Source organism: Megascapheus bottae, chromosome 7, assembly GCF_031878675.1.
Source record: "Megascapheus bottae isolate mThoBot1 chromosome 7, mThoBot2.hap1, whole genome shotgun sequence".
NCBI lineage: Eukaryota > Metazoa > Chordata > Mammalia > Rodentia > Geomyidae > Megascapheus > Megascapheus bottae.
In genome coordinates this window covers 34,492,677-34,507,838 of record NC_143515.1, presented here as the reverse complement: position 1 = coordinate 34,507,838, position 15,162 = coordinate 34,492,677, and the positions used below count along the sequence as shown (strand labels likewise).

Genomic DNA, 15,162 nt, shown 5'->3' with positions numbered 1-15,162 from the left:
GCTGGAGCTCTGGCCTTCTGCTGGGTAGCAGTGGGTTGGACACTCTCCAGTCCCCCAGCAAGCAGCAAAATTCCTTACACGGCTAGCCCCAGGACACAGTGCGTGGCCACAGACCACGTGGCTACCAGCCCCAGTCCAGGAGTAGAAGGCATGAGCTATGGAGGCAGGAATGTGACTGTGGGAAACCCAATGCCCTGGACCTGGCCCCAGGGCTGGGCAAGAGTATGTGCACGTGTGTGAGGGGTGGGTGGGCAGGTGGAGACTGGAACAGCAGCTTCCCCTGTGGCCTGGCTCTATGCAGACCAGTGGGAGCCCTGGCCCTGTGGTCTACTGCCAGCTGAACATTGTCCCTGGGCTGTGTTGGTGGTTGCTGTCTCTGGGCAGTGCCGTAAAGCCATGCAGGAAGAGGAGGTTGAATGGGATTTTCCAAAGACCCACCTGTGCCCTTTCACCCATATAGGACTCCTCCTAGGTATAAATGTGTTCCTCAAATTTTTCCTTATGTGGCCATGTCAGACTGACTTTTAAGGCTTGGATGGGGCTGCCTGATGCACTCTTTCCTGGCTCCCATCCCGAGACCTTTAGTCTTCTCACTGTCCATTTGGTTTAGGGCATAGGGATGGTTTCTTTCATGTGATAAGTCTTCACTGAAGCCTGTTTAGTGCCAAGTGTTGTGCTAGGGCACACCTTGCCAGCACACCTGGTGGGTGGATGCATGAGAGAAGCTGGGGGAAGTAGGAGGGTTTTTTGAGGAAGGCAGGTAGTCAAGGAGGTACCCCCGCCTCAGCCATGTAGGAACTCCCCACAACTCTACTTCAGGCTTTTTTTTTTTTGATTGCTTAATTGGAGATAAGTGTGTCATGGCTTTTCTGCATAGGCTGGCTTTGAACCATGATATTTAGATCTCAGCCTCTTGAGTAGCTAGGATATCAGACATAAGTCACCTGTCTTTGGCTATTCTCTGCTGCCTTAACAACCACAGCAATGTTTTGAGAGATACTATGCAATTATCTCACATTTACAAAAAGGAAAGTTTAGTAATTTGCCAAAAATCACACAGTTAATGACAGGATCAGCATTGGAGCTCAAGTGATCTGGTTTTAGAGGCATATTAAAATTGTGGCCAAAGGAAATGAGTGTGTGTGTGTGTGTGTGTGTGTGTGTGTGTGCGCGCGTGCGCACACGTGCACGTGCGTGCATGTATGTATGTGTGTTCACTGTGTCCTCCCTACCAGAAAGGAGAATGCCCAATGGGAGGAGCCAGAGCCCACTCAGGTGCAGCAGGACCCCTCATATCACCTCTGCATATGTGCTGTGTGTGTACCCTGTACAGGGAGAATGGAAGGACATGGAGGGAGACCCGCAACTTTGTTACTCTGGAGGGACCAGAGTGGGCTTTACTTAGGCATCTAGGGTAGCCAGTGATGGGGCAGGGGTGTGGAAGACTGGAGTGGTGAGGGCCTGTTGGCTAAGGCAGAGCATGTGATGGGAGAATGGTCTGCTTGCAGCAGAGGACTGGAGTTGGAAGTAGCAAGCCTTGGTGTTTGATGGGGATATGGGACAAGTCTCCAGGATCTGAGTAGCAGAACTCTGACATTGCTGGTGTAGGAGCCACTGAAGGGTTCAAACCTGGAGTCAATGGGTCACCAAGTTGGTTCTGGCTTGGGGATGGGCAGGCTGGAAGGGGGAGGACAGGCATCAAGTGGGTTCGGAGACAAGGAATTCAGGTAAGTGGGATTTGGAGAGGAGGTCACAGAAGTGACAGTAGTGTTGCATATTTGGAGGCATGGAGTTGGAGTGTGGGGATCTTATAGCTCCAGGGTCTGAGAGGATTCTCTGGAAATGGTTCTAGCCAGGACAAAGGTCAAGACAGTCCTGCGGACTGATCAGTCTGGGTGGATCTGGTGGGATGAGAAAGCCAGGGGTTTCTGTGCATCTGTGGTTTTAGGAGAGCCACTGGGCAAAGGAATTAGAGCAGAGACCTCTTATTACAATACCCTGACATTTCTGAGATGGAGCACAGAAAGACAAACGAGGGCTGGAGAAAGCCCAGGTAATACAGGGGAGTGGACAGCACCAGGCATCTGGGGAGTAGTGTTGTTCTCTCCAGTCTGGCTGCAGGTGTGATTGGACCTTCTGACCCTGAGAGGGAGACAGGTGAGCTTGAACCACAGAGAATTGTGTGTGTGTGTGTGTGTGTGTGTGTGTGTGTGTGTGTGTGTGTCGGGGGTGGGAGAGGGTCCTGACCTTGGGTGCAACCCAAGTGGCTTGTGCCTAAATATTAGAATCTAGTGCTGGTGAGCAATAAGGCAATGGTTGGCTATGTGAATTTGTGCACAGTAATCTGACAGATTGGATTTTGAGCCAGACTGTAGCCCCACTTACCTCCTGCTCGTGTCTCTGCCCATACCGTTGGACTCTCCTATGCTCTGGCCTGAGATGGAGGATTTTCTCTGTGGCATTTTCACAGAGCTTGAGACCTGGCTCAGTGCCTGGCACTGGCACACTGTCTCTAAGTGCATTGGAGTTGGGACAGAGGGGGTGGGTGGCCCAGACATGCTAGTCTGGGACTTCTAGACTTTGACTCCATTGAACTTACCTCTAGTAGGCAGAACCCCATTTGACTCTCCCCTGGAGAGACCCTTAGAGTGCTTCTGTCTACCTCTTTGTCTAGAATCGTTCAGAATGCCATTCTGGATGCTTGGTCTTCTTTGAAGGGGCAGAAGAGTTTTCCATAGTCCTTGGGGTTTTGACACTGGTGTAAAATGATGCTTCTGGAAAGAATGTGCTCCCCAGAGTGACATTCAAGGCTTTCAGCATGGTTGTATAGGGAATTTCATGACCTTAGGGACCTAGCTCTCTGGGATATTCTGTGCCAACTCTCAATCCCAGGGGGGAGAGAATACTCCCATGACCACCTTTGTGTCTCCAGGGTGGTGTGGTGGATGACAGGAGCGAAGATTCCATGTCTGTATCTACCCTGAGCTTCGGTGTAAACAGACCCACAATCTCCTGCATCTTTGATTGTAAGTGATGCCCAGAGGTATAGATGGGTGGGTAACCTTATACCTCTGAGTGTATAGAATTATGTGGTCAGGTGTTTGGGTTGGATAAGTTGAGTCTCTGTATATTTTTGTGGTCAGTGCCTTTGTGTGTATGCATATGCACATTTATATTTGCGTGTCTTTGTGGGTGGTATGTTTGAGATCGGATATCTTGGGCCCTATGCATTGTACTGTCCTTGTCATAGGCCTGGCCTTTCCTCCTCAGTCCTTCTTCCCCAGCTCTAACCTGGCTTAATTATTCAGAACTCAAGGCACTCAAGGGTCTGCCTTTGAGCTCTGGCCTTTTCTTTTGACTTTGAGAGGCTCACTCCCACAGGGTTGTGTCATTTGCTGCCCTCACAAGGGGCAGTCCCCATGCTCCTCTGTCACTCCAGCCCTCAGCCACCATCAGCTCCTCACCCTGGCATCTTTGTTTTCTCCTTCAAGATGGGAACCGCTACCATTTACGTTGCTACATGTACCAGGCCCGGGACCTGCCAGCGATGGACAAGGACTCGTTCTCTGGTAGGTGGGAGAGCCGAGGATCCTCAGAGGTTGACAGCAGAGATGTGGCCAACATCTAGGGAATGGGGTCCAACGTACTTCCTTCTGGGTGGAGTGTTGCAATTGCTTGATGCTATTGTTGGGGTCCTGTGGCTTCCTGATGATCACACACAGCAGACCTTCCTCCTGGCTCTCCTGACTCTTCAGCAGGGTTTGGCTTGATTGACTCCCTCCTGAAAGCTCCTCTGGCCTTCGCTCACAAGCCACCACTCTCTTCTGTCTCTCTAGTAGACTCCCTCTTTTCTACCTGATTCATCCCGTCCACACTCAGCTCAGTGATGCTCTTGCCCCAGCTCCTCTGCATCTTCAGTCTTGCCTGGGAAGCTCCTCTGAATATCTCAGATGTGTTCCTCAGTAGTGTTACACTGCCATCTCATGCTACCCTCTTATCCAGGTCACTTGCTGTCTTCTTGCTTTCTCTGCCAAGACACTCCGGGACATGTTAGCATCCTCCTTTCAAGTGCAGCTACTTTGAAATTAATCTGCTGCTCTTCAGCCTGGCAGATGACAAGTCTTTTGAGAGGTGGCAGCCATTCCACCTTGTTCTTGCCCCTTTTCCCATTAGCTTCAGTTTTGTATAAGTTGCTTGCATCTTTTCTATGTCTAGCCTTTGCATCAGGTATCCTCTCGGTCTAGACTGTATTTTCTCCTCAATTTTAGACCAGTGACTCCAAAGTCATCCTTCATTTCCAGTCTTGATGCTTCCGACTCCCCCACAAACAAAGCTGGTGGTTACTTCCTCAGCCCTTGGCTAGCATCTTTCTAGATCTCTCCAGATCACTCGCTATCTGTCTGTCCCAGCCTCCCCTCTTTGGCTGTGAACTCTTCTGGAAGGGACCTTGTCTTTCTTCTGAAGCTGACGCACCAGGTATCAAAAGCGTGACACTTATGGGGTGAAACTGTGTACTTAAGCAGCTGCTGCATGTATTTCGTCTGCTCCTTCCATTATCCTGCGAGGTAGACCTCCAACCTCTCTATTTTACAGGTGAAGAAAGGGAGACTTGAAGAGGATCACTAAATTTCTTGAGTTAAAATAGTTGGAAAATGGCACAGCTAGGAATTAGAGCCAGCCTTGTCACCCTCCACAACCTGCTGTTAGGCTGAGTAGGACGGAGTTTCAGGAGAGTGCCCTCTGGGTCACAGAAAGGCTCTGTAGCTCACTGCCATATGCCTGTGCACCTTCTGGCCCATTTTCCCCAAGTAGGGACCACCGTGCCCCTGACCCTGCACCCCCAGCTGTGGTTATTTTTCTTGGCTTTCAATGACCTACCCCATAGCTCCATGCAGTCAGGCAGGCAGGTATGGGTGGAGTAATTTCTGGACTTTAGGATTTGGGGCCTGAGCCTGCCTCCTGTGCAGCATTGCAAAGCCAGTGAATGTATTACCTGCAGTCTGACAGCAGGTGATGACTTCTTGGGAAATGAGTCTAGGAACTGACCCTGAGAACAAAGAAATGGACTAACTCACAGCCTCACTTGCACTTCATGAGAGGTGATGGGTCCAGGTAGCAGGTTTGTGCAGGGCAGGTGACTGGATGGCTCTTCCCAGGTGGAAGAGCTCTTGTCTAGCTGGGTCTAGCTGGCTGAGGACTCCTCTGTGGGGGTTGGGGAGAGGAGCAGGGACTACCCCAAGGGACCAATGTGGAAAGCCAGTATTCAGTCTGGGGACCCCTGGTTGCAGGGTCAGCTTGGCACTGGTCTGTAAAGACGTCACACTTTCCATTCTGGCTCCTTCAGATAAACATCCCTTGAGCTTTGAGGGCACGGCCCAGGGCTTCCTCAGAGGCCACCAGCTTCTGAATGAAAGGCCCGATTGAGCAGCTGTTGGAAAGGAAAACAGCAGCCAACACGGGGGAACCTATAAAACCCAGAGTGTTTATTTTCACTCCCAAACCCTAAACCAAAGCAATTTCTCCCCTGGAACTGACCCCAGGGTGGCTGGCGGCTCGAGACTGTGCATGGCCACCGACTGGCATTTCTCTGAGGAAACTTATGTGTGAATTCAGAATGTCTGGGGCCAGGGAAGGGTCTAGATCCTTCTGCTGCCGAGAGCACCTTCCAGCTGTCTGCCTGTGTTTCAGGCAGAGGGGACTGTCCTTAGGACACAATTCTCCTTCTTGCAGATGTTGCTCTAGGCCTTTCTTGGACTCTGCTCCCAGGGGTTTTACTTGTCTCCTTATGGTGGACTTTGAGACTGCTCAGGGGCTGGGGTCATATCTCCTCCTTTTCCCTGGCTGAGGAACTGAGGGCGCATCTATAGATACTGTGTGGAGCAAAACTAAACTTAGGAGAAACAGGCTCTTGTGGGGGCATTTCTGTACAGGCAGTGTGAGGATTGCAACTTGATGGGACTTTTGAATTTGATAAGCATGGGTTCGTGGGAGGTTGTCTGTGGCATGTGCTTGTGTTTTGGAATGTGTGGCCTGCCAAGAATTAGGCAGACAAAATGTAGGATGCTGCTAACTTCAGTGGCTTCTCTTTGCTTTTGAGATGGGCTTGCCACCTCGCTATGAGCATCTGTTAAGCATGCTGGCTTTGCTGTCATTTGAGAGGACTTAGAAATTACACATCAGTCAGTTCCCAGCTGTGCCCTGCTGCCTCGGGAAGTGAGAGCCATTCTCCTTGAATGCAGTCCAATCTGGATTGTTCCTCAGTGTAGACTAACATTCTGAAATGAAGTCAACAGGTAAAAGTTGTTTCCTTTGCCCAGTTGCTTTCCTTGTGTCTGGCTCTGCTTTGCCTTGTCCCTGGCTGGGAATGGCTGTTGTGTTTGTTGGATAGAGGAATACCTCTGCGATGGAATAGCTACCTCAGATGGAGAAGCGTCAGGTAACACTGTCATGATGTCACCACATTCCAGGGGATCACCCTTAGCTTGGAGGGGGGGTGGGGGCTGAGAGATGCTTTTGTGAAGGTCTCATGGATTGGTAGGCTTATGCTAACCAAGCACCACATTATTATTAATCTACAGAGCAGTTTTGTCAAGAAAGCAGATTGTTCTTTGCTGGTCTCTGGATCCTGGGAGGGTGAAGTCGTATGCCAGGTGGTTATCCTGAGAGGTGTTCCTACCGAGTGAGGATACTGTATAGTCTGATGAACCGCATCTGCCCCACAGCTAGAGCCACATCTTGGTGACCAGTGCTTTAGTTTTCTCTCAGATCTGGGCTCTGTTCTGGGAAGTTCTTGCTTTGAGGCTTCTGCTATCTGGACACTGGTCATTTCCTTCCTGTTCCAATCAGTGTTTTGCTCAAGCAAGCACCGGCTGGGGCAATCCACCCGACACACTTAAGGAGATATTTTCCAGAATGCATTGGAAGCTTGTGAAACACTCTACTTAAAATACTCCCTAGACACTATGTTGAAAATGAACTAGACAACTTGTGGGGGGTGGGTAAAGGGAAAGCTGGGAGGAAGCAAGGGAAGGGCTGACACTGTTCATAAGGGAATGTACTCATTACCTGACTTACATAACTTCAACCTGTCTATACATCACCTTTACAATAACAATAAAAATGTTTTTAAAAAGTGATCTTGCTCATTTGCAGAAGCTAGATCTGAAATACATGAGGACATAATAAATTATTCAGGGCTCTCGGCATTCACGTGCCGTGAGACCAAAGGAGCATACTCTTAAGGAAGGAATATGAAAGTGCAATGTCTCTGTGCCCCTGATCTTATGAAATAATATTTATTGAAATGAACTCCAGGAGATAGAAATGAAGTTTTTTTTCTTTGTTGTTGTTTTCTTTTCTTTTTTGTCTTGTTTGTTTGTTTGTCTTTGGGAGGGCAAAGGAGGCAAAACAAAAGAAAAAAGAACAACTTAAAATAAAAGGGCTCCTGAGTGAGAGAACCTGGGAAAGGCTTCTGATTTATAGCACTGTGGTATACGTGCAGCTGCAGGGGGGTGGGAGGTGGAGCGAGCTGCTAAAGCCAAGTAAACCTTAGCTCTCCCAGAGAACTGGGACCCGTTAGAAGGACTCATCCACATTGGTTATCATGAGTCCAAGACTGACTGGTCTCCCTACCTCCTTTTCTACCATGACCCGTGTCCAGCCCTCCATATTTGTTTTCTTCATCCTTTCACCCAGGCTAACTACTGTTTATCAAATGCCTGTGTTCTGTGGTATCTTTGCACATGCCATGCTAGGTGCCTAGAATGAATGCCCTCTTCTCCTTGTTCTTGGGACTCCAATAGGAAACTGTTTGGGGAGGTTCGGCTAGGTGCCACCAGGCTCTAGTGAGCCTCCTGCACCCCTTGCAGGCATGGTCCAGTGTTCAGTCGCACATCACCTTGCATTATAATTGATGTTCAGCTGTCATTTCCACCTGATAGTTATGATGACAAGAGGTTGAATTGAGGTTCATATTTCTAGCACGTGTGTTAACCTACCACACGATAGTCAATCAATACTTTGTATAATAAATGAATGATGTATTACAAACTATGCCAGAGTGAACATCTTTAGCTTTTGGCTAGTTTGGATAATTCCCAGGAATCTAGGAAAATGAGTATTAGCCCTTTAATGTTTTCCAGGGCATACTACTCAGCTCAATTACTTTTCTAAAAGGTTACTGAATTGCTTCCGGCAATAAAGGAGAATGCTTTTTTCATACTCTTTGCCAACACTGAGTTTTATAATTTTTTTTAACAGTTTCTCTTAATTTTACAGGAAAAACATCGCTGTAGGATAGTTTTAATTTGCATTGCCTTGATCGTTAGCAGTTTAGCCCATCTTCTCCTTCTTAGGAGCTTTGAGTGGCCAAAGGTGCTAGTCCAGGAGGGGGAAATCTGGTTCTGTAATCAGGGCCTAGTGTCTTTCTGGGAAAAGCTTCCTCTTCTGACAAAAGGGGTAACACTGTCTGCCCTGCCTCCATGCTGGAGGTCTAGACTGACCTGTAGAAGGACCATAGAGCAAGTTTAGTATAGGGAATACAAAAATTCTCTCTGGAGGTGCAGCAAAGTCAAAGCAACAAGGCTCTGGATCCTGCCAAAGAACTGCCCTTTTGAAATTTGACGATGACAGGGTTCTTGGCTTTCTTGTGATGAGGGACTCTCCTGGAACCCCTTTGCATTCATGTCTGGAGCCGCCCTCCTCAGGAAAGCTGGTGTTCCTCAGAGCTCCCACCCAAAAGAGCTTTGCTGCAGATGGCTTGGCAGACAGGACCCTGGGGACAGCGCTAGGCTGTGGAGGAGTTGGGGCACCCAGTACTTCACCCCTCTTTGGAAAGCCACATCTCCCTCCTCTGTATCCCTGAGAGTGGGTGTGTCGGAGTCTATCTACCCACCTTGCTGTAGCAACTCTCAGGCCCCTTCCTTGTTTCTTTTTTTGGGAGGAGGGACTGGGCCCTGTTGGGGGCAAGGCCAGGCCCCAGCACACAGTAGCTCAGTGTCTGAGGCCCCAGGCCTCCAGGCTTGTTCTTTACAATGCCTTTGTTGTGTGTTTCCCTCCCATGGGCGGGTGGGGCACTCCTGTGTGGGTCTGGGTGAGTTTTGTTTGAAAGCCTCCCTCTCCCTGTCCCCCTCCAGTGCTGAGCTCATTGCCTGAGCTGATGGGGCTTCTGGAAGGAGTCAGCCTGCTCCAGGGCCAGCGTGGGGGGTGCTGCCAACACCAATACAGTGTGCACGGCCGCTACAATGTGCAATTGTGATCTTTGTGTAAACGCGGTCGGTCTGAGGCCCGCACGCTTATAAAAATAAAGCGTTGGGAAGCACAGGGGGGCGGGAACAAAAGGGGCTTTTTCACTGGCTTTCTAATATGGTTTTATTTATCGGAACGCACCCTCCTTTCCTTACTGGAACTGGGAGAGGTTCTCTGCCGAGCTTGGAGCTGATGGTATCACAGCCAGACGGTTTCATTAAATGCACAGACGCCGCTGGGCCCTGCCAGGGGCAGAAGGGAAAGGGCTTAGGGCCAGCCCTACCAGGGCTGGTGCATGGAAAGGGGAGCCCTATGCCAGGAAGCTTCCCACCAGGTAGGAGTGGTGAGCCATGCTGGCCTCTCCTCTGCCCTCTCCTCCTCCAGGGACCTTCCATTGGCATCAGGTTCAAAACCAATTTCCTGTAGAGGCCCTCCTGATTTGACCCCACTATGCTCTTGTGCCTGTGTTGGCAGGCTTGCTTCAGCTTCGTGGCAACCTCCATTAATAGCTAGCTCAGCAGGGTTCATCCAGCAGGTGCCCGTGGCTTCTATCCTTAATTCAGAGACTCGTCAGCCTTATAACCAGCTACCTGGGTGATAGTCACAATTTCCATTCCTTAATGGGAGTCTGGCCCATATCCATCTTATCTTCCTCTCTCTTATATCTTCACTCCCACCAGCCCTCTTTTTGCCCCTTAGACTTCTTCTGGCCAGGAAATCTGTCTTGCCTCCCCTTTTTGGAAAGCACTGCTTCTCCATCCTAGCTCCTGCACCCTTTTGAGGTCAACAAGGTCACCTAGGCCTTCTTGAAGTTACCTGGGGAGTCACCCGTAGTGCTGGACCAGCCTGTGGGCTCAGAGCATGCAAAGCTACTGTAAGATGGGACAAGAGGAAGCTATCAGGTTGTGTTAGGGCATTGGCTCTGCCCTCCCAGACATTCAGTACCCAATTGCCCGCCTCCTGTATCCCTGACATTTCCTATCCATCACCTCTCACATTTGACTCTTGGAGTCTTACTAAAATGACATCAAACTGGACCCTGTCCCCAAGCTGATGTCCTATTAGTAGAGGTGGAAAAATTTCTTCCTCCAAGCCCTCTGTTTCCCTACCAGTCACACACACTCAGTGCCACCGAACCTTCTCCTGCACAGATTCCTAAGTGCAGCCCTAAAGGCAGCATCAGCACTCCCTGGGAATGTCTTAGAACTCCAGAGGCCCTACCTGAACCTGCTGCATCAAGGTATGGGATGCAACCTGGAAATCTCTGTGTGTGCTTTCCAGGTGGTTCTACTCAGTCTCACATTTGAGATCCACTGGTCCCAAATCTACAAATGATACCCATTTGCCTAGGCAGAGAGAGTGACTTGGCAGAGAGAGTGACTTGTAGTTGGATACCAGTCTCCAAAGCCATGGATTGGCAAGGAGTTCAAACCACCTGTTGCTTCAAAACAGAGTCTACATTCAGCTAAGCCAGTACCATCTCTGCCTGGACCATGGCAGTAAATTCATGACTTGTCTCCCTAGGCCCTCTTCTGTCCTGTTTAGTCTGTTCTTCGAGAAGTACCTAGAGTGAGTTGACTGAAATAAGGTCCTGGTCATATTATTCTGGTGGCATTTCAGAGTTCCCAGAGCCCAACATTTCTCTCTGCTCTTCTTTCTTAAGAAAGCCAGAACACTCTCACCCTCACCATCAACCTGCTTGCTTATTTTATTTTTTGCCAGTCCTGGCCTTGAGCTCAGGGCCTGAGCACTGTCCTTGGACTTTCTCAAGGCTAGAGCTCTACCACTTGAGCCTCAGCACCACTTCCAGCTTTTTTCTATGCACGTGGTACCGAGGAATCGAACCTGGGTCTTTGTGCATGCTAGGCAAGTACTCTACCTCTAGGCCAAACTCCCGGCCCTATTTTATTTTTTTTAAGACTCTGATCAGAATTATAACTTTACATGTGGCTGTGCATTTACATTTTCCTCAAAGTCTGTTCCCAGCTCCTAACATCAACCTGGTGGTTAGACTTTGCTAGGACCAAAGTTCTGTGACTCTCATGCCCATCTCGGAGACCAGACTCCATTTCTCCATGGGGGCTTGCCATAGAGAGGCTTCACAGAGGGGCTAGGAGAGTCCCTTGGGAGAAAGAAGTACCACCCTGAATGCTATTTCTCCAGAGTGATAGCCATAGCCTTGTTCCAGCTTTATGGTTCAGGTGACTCCTAAGTAAGTGACTCTCGTGGACCTAGCTGTGTCCCATCTCTCTTTCCAATCCATACAGATCCCTACGCAATCGTCTCCTTCTTACACCAGAGCCAGAAGACAGTGGTGGTGAAGAACACTCTGAATCCCACCTGGGACCAGACACTGATTTTCTATGAGATTGAGATTTTTGGTGAGCCGGCCAGCATCGCAGAGCAGCCACCCAGCATTGTGGTAGAGCTCTATGACCATGACACCTATGTAAGTATCCTAGTCTTGTTTCTTGTTCCTTGCCACCCTTCTGCTTCAGGGACCCAGGGAAGCCATCCTGGGAATGCTGGATCTCCAGAGACTTTTGGTTCCCTATCTAGCTATTGCTCCCTAAGACTGTGAGTTGTGGCCTCTTCTCTGACCCCTCAGGCTGCAGAGTAATTGATACTATTTTAGAGGAATTAAAAATGGATTGCTAGCATATGTGCTATGCTTCACAGCAGACATTGCTAGGCAAATGCAGCAGAGCCGGGCAGATCTGGAAAGGGTGCTTGGCTGTGGATTGGGAGCCTGGATTTCCTCTGTCTTTAGCTTGCTTATGTGATCCTTGGCCAGCCCTTATCCCCAGCAAGAGCTGCATTGATTGCACAAAGAATTGTCAGGTACTTGCTTTACTGAGCAGCTAAGTGGCTCCTTGCTTGCAGTTTCCTGTCTGGGTGGGAGCTGTGACTCATCCACAAAGAGGAGACAGTGTGAGACATGGCTCTCAAGTATTGGAGCAAGCACAAGACCCTGAGTTTAAACCCCACCACTGCCTTCCCCTCCTGTGATGATAGACATTCTTTATGGTTATGTTGTCTAAGATGAGAGCTGGTAGCCTCACATAGCTAAGAGTACTTGAAATGTGGCTAAGTAAGCTAAGTAAGTTGAAAATATTACTGACTTTTAGTCAGATGCTGGTGGCAGATGCTGTTAAGCTATTCAGGAGGCTGAGTTCTGAGGAGCATAGTTTGAAATCATCTCAAGGAGACAAACCTGAGAGATCCTTATCTCCAATTAAGAAGCCAAAAGCTAGAAGTAGAAGTATGGCTCAAGTGGTAGAAAGTACCAACCTTGAGTGAAAAAGTTAGGCAAGAGTGCAAGGCCTTGAGTTCCAGCTCCAGTGCTAGCACACCCCTAAGATGTTATTGAGTTTGAAGAACTTAAAATGCCAATTTATGTAGCTACAGGTAGCTAATACTGCAATGTTAGATAGTATAGCTCTAAAAGATTCCCAGGAGGAAACAGTTGTACCAGGTTGGAAGGGCAGGGAAGGCGGTGAAGAAGACAAGGAAGCCTGCGGTGGGATGTTGGGGACTTGGAGGGAGTTGAGTGGGAGGTTATAAGGAGAGGGGTGGGTAGGCCAGGAAGGAGAAAGCAAGATGGAGCTGGGGGAACTGGGTAATGAGGTCAGCCCAACATTGTAATAAGTTGTAAGGATGGCTACTACTGCAAAAGATGATTGGGCAAAGAGGCTGGACCTGGGAAGCAGGTGGCAGTGGGATAGAAGATATTTCTAGTGAGAGCTGCCACTACTGTGTGTCAGGCACCCTGGGAGAGTGTGGTGACCAGAGAGTGTGCGAAGATGATGTTCAGAGCGCTCACCAGATGGTGCTGGAGAAGTCAGTAGAGGGCAAGATGGGCTTGGGCTGTGAAAGTCAAGAGAAAAGTTGGGGCCACAGAGGAAATTGGAGGGAGGAACATAGTTAGGACATGATGGAGAAGAGTTCAGGGCCTGGCACCTAACTGCCTCTAACCCAGGCCACAGGCTCTTTGACAACTTGCCTGGCTGGTCAACACAGACTGTCTTCCAAAGTGCCCAAACTCCTCTTCTTGGAATATTGCTCTGAGCCTGTCATTCCCCTGAAGAGTGGAGGGAGGGGGCGGGGGAAGGAATCCCAGGGGAGCACCCTGGGATTCTAAGGATGCTCTGAGGTTCTGCCAGTTGTTTATTTTGTACCTGCTGGAAAGTGATCATTGCTTGAGCTTCTGTCCTATCTGCCTAGGCCCTCAGCTAGTCCCACTCCTTTCCAGGACCCAACAGGCTAGCCAAGGTGACCTGTGGTCCAGAGGAAACCGGGACTATTTCCAGTGCTCTAGCTACTGTCTACTCTGTACCACTGGCGCTGCATTGTCACTGGTGTGGGCACTTATTCAGGAGCTGATGGCTGTTCTCAGGATGGCTCTTGGGATATAGAGGTCTCCTAAAGTGCCGTGACTACAGGCAGGGCTGCTTCCTAGAGAATTTTTTGGGTCTCTGTGTGCTCAGGCAAAGCCTGTGAATCTGTGAGGGCCACGACATCATCTGGTGGAGACTGAAGTCTGCTGAGCTTGGGCAGGGAAGTGTCTGTGTAGGAGGCGGAGAAGGGAGAGGCCAACACCACTAGAGGAAATAGCCATGCCAGGGCAGCTGAAGCTGGCAGGCTGGAGTGTAGGATGTGTGGGCAGGAAGTGAGGCAGAGAAGGAGACGTGTGCAGGCTGCAGTGTGAGGGTTCTGGTGCCAGAGGAGCGTGTGGACGCTGAACTCTGAGTAGCAGGGAGCCAGGAGAAGGTACCTAGGCAAAGCAATTTATCAGGTGAAAACATTGTTTTAACAAGGCTTCCTTAAATTAATACTTGAGATCACAGCTTTCCCATTTGGAAATGGGAGAATTTATGTGTGAAGTGAATAGTCAAGAGATGTAGTCCTCAGAAATGTCAAACACAGACTGTGGGCATTAGAGAAATGTAGGAGGTTATTCTTCTGGTCTGGTGGACTCAGTGCTGGGTTCAGTTACAGCATGAAGTATACGAGTTGAACATTCAGAAGGATTTCCTAGTCTTGGTGGGATTCAAATGTAGCACAGTGGCCAGAGGATTCTGGCACATAGTCCTTATCCATTATGCACAAAGTTGCAGTTCTACCTTCTGAAGTCCTTTCTAGCCTAGGGGGCAATATGCAGACCTGGGTCTCTTGGAGGCCACTACCAGCCCGGAGCTGGGCAGACATTGACTTCTCTTCCTCTATATCTGCTGTAGGGTGCAGATGAGTTTATGGGCCGCTGCATCTGTCAGCCAAGCTTGGAGCGGATACCCCGGCTTGCCTGGTTCCCGTTGATGAGGGGCAGCCAGCCAGCGGGTGAGCTGCTGGCATCTTTTGAGCTCATCCAGAGAGAGAAGGTGAGCCTGTTCCATATCGAGACCCAGGAGGCCCAGCGGGAATGTACGGCAAGGGCTTGATGGTGCACAGTGGGGTCGGGCCAGCACTTGGTGGGAGCCAGGGGGGGGCGGCTCTAAGTTAGATCTCCTGTGGATACCTGTTTTGTGTGTCTTTCCAGATTGGGACACAATAGATCACTGCAAAAGATGTGGGAATCTGGAATGTCAATCCTCTGGCCACTGGGTTTATTCTGCTTGAACCATGTCTTCCCATGGTTTTTTTCCCCCGGGTGGTGGGGGGGACTTCTTAAGGCCTGGGGGAGGAACCTCTATTGCTGCAAATGAGAAAACTCCACTGACAGGTAAAGATCAGATCCAGGATTCAGTGCTGGTTCTGCTACAGCCTGACTGTGTGGCTGTGTGGCCTTGGCAGCCAAATACCTTCTAGGAAACAAACTGCCCTCAAGCTTGTTCTTGGTGTAATGTGAACCCCCAAATGTAAACTGATATGAGGGGGCTGCCCAGGATGGCAGCACACTGCCACCTCAGTTTCTTCCTG

The 15,162-nt window shown here is 49.6% G+C and overlaps 1 protein-coding gene across 16 annotated transcripts in view; it reads left to right on the top strand.

The window, feature by feature from the left end:
* Window positions 1-15,162, top strand: part of Dysf (dysferlin) — a 195,436-nt gene that overhangs the window by 104,524 nt on the left and 75,750 nt on the right. For all 16 annotated transcript variants that reach the window (XM_090336723.1, XM_090336718.1, XM_090336720.1 and 13 more), the window contains 4 exons: window positions 2,933-3,026; window positions 3,492-3,569; window positions 11,514-11,695; window positions 14,484-14,624. In XM_090336723.1, coding sequence (XP_090192849.1) covers window positions 2,933-3,026; window positions 3,492-3,569; window positions 11,514-11,695; window positions 14,484-14,624 — 495 coding nt within the window. The remainder of the gene's footprint in view (window positions 1-2,932; window positions 3,027-3,491; window positions 3,570-11,513; window positions 11,696-14,483; window positions 14,625-15,162) is intronic.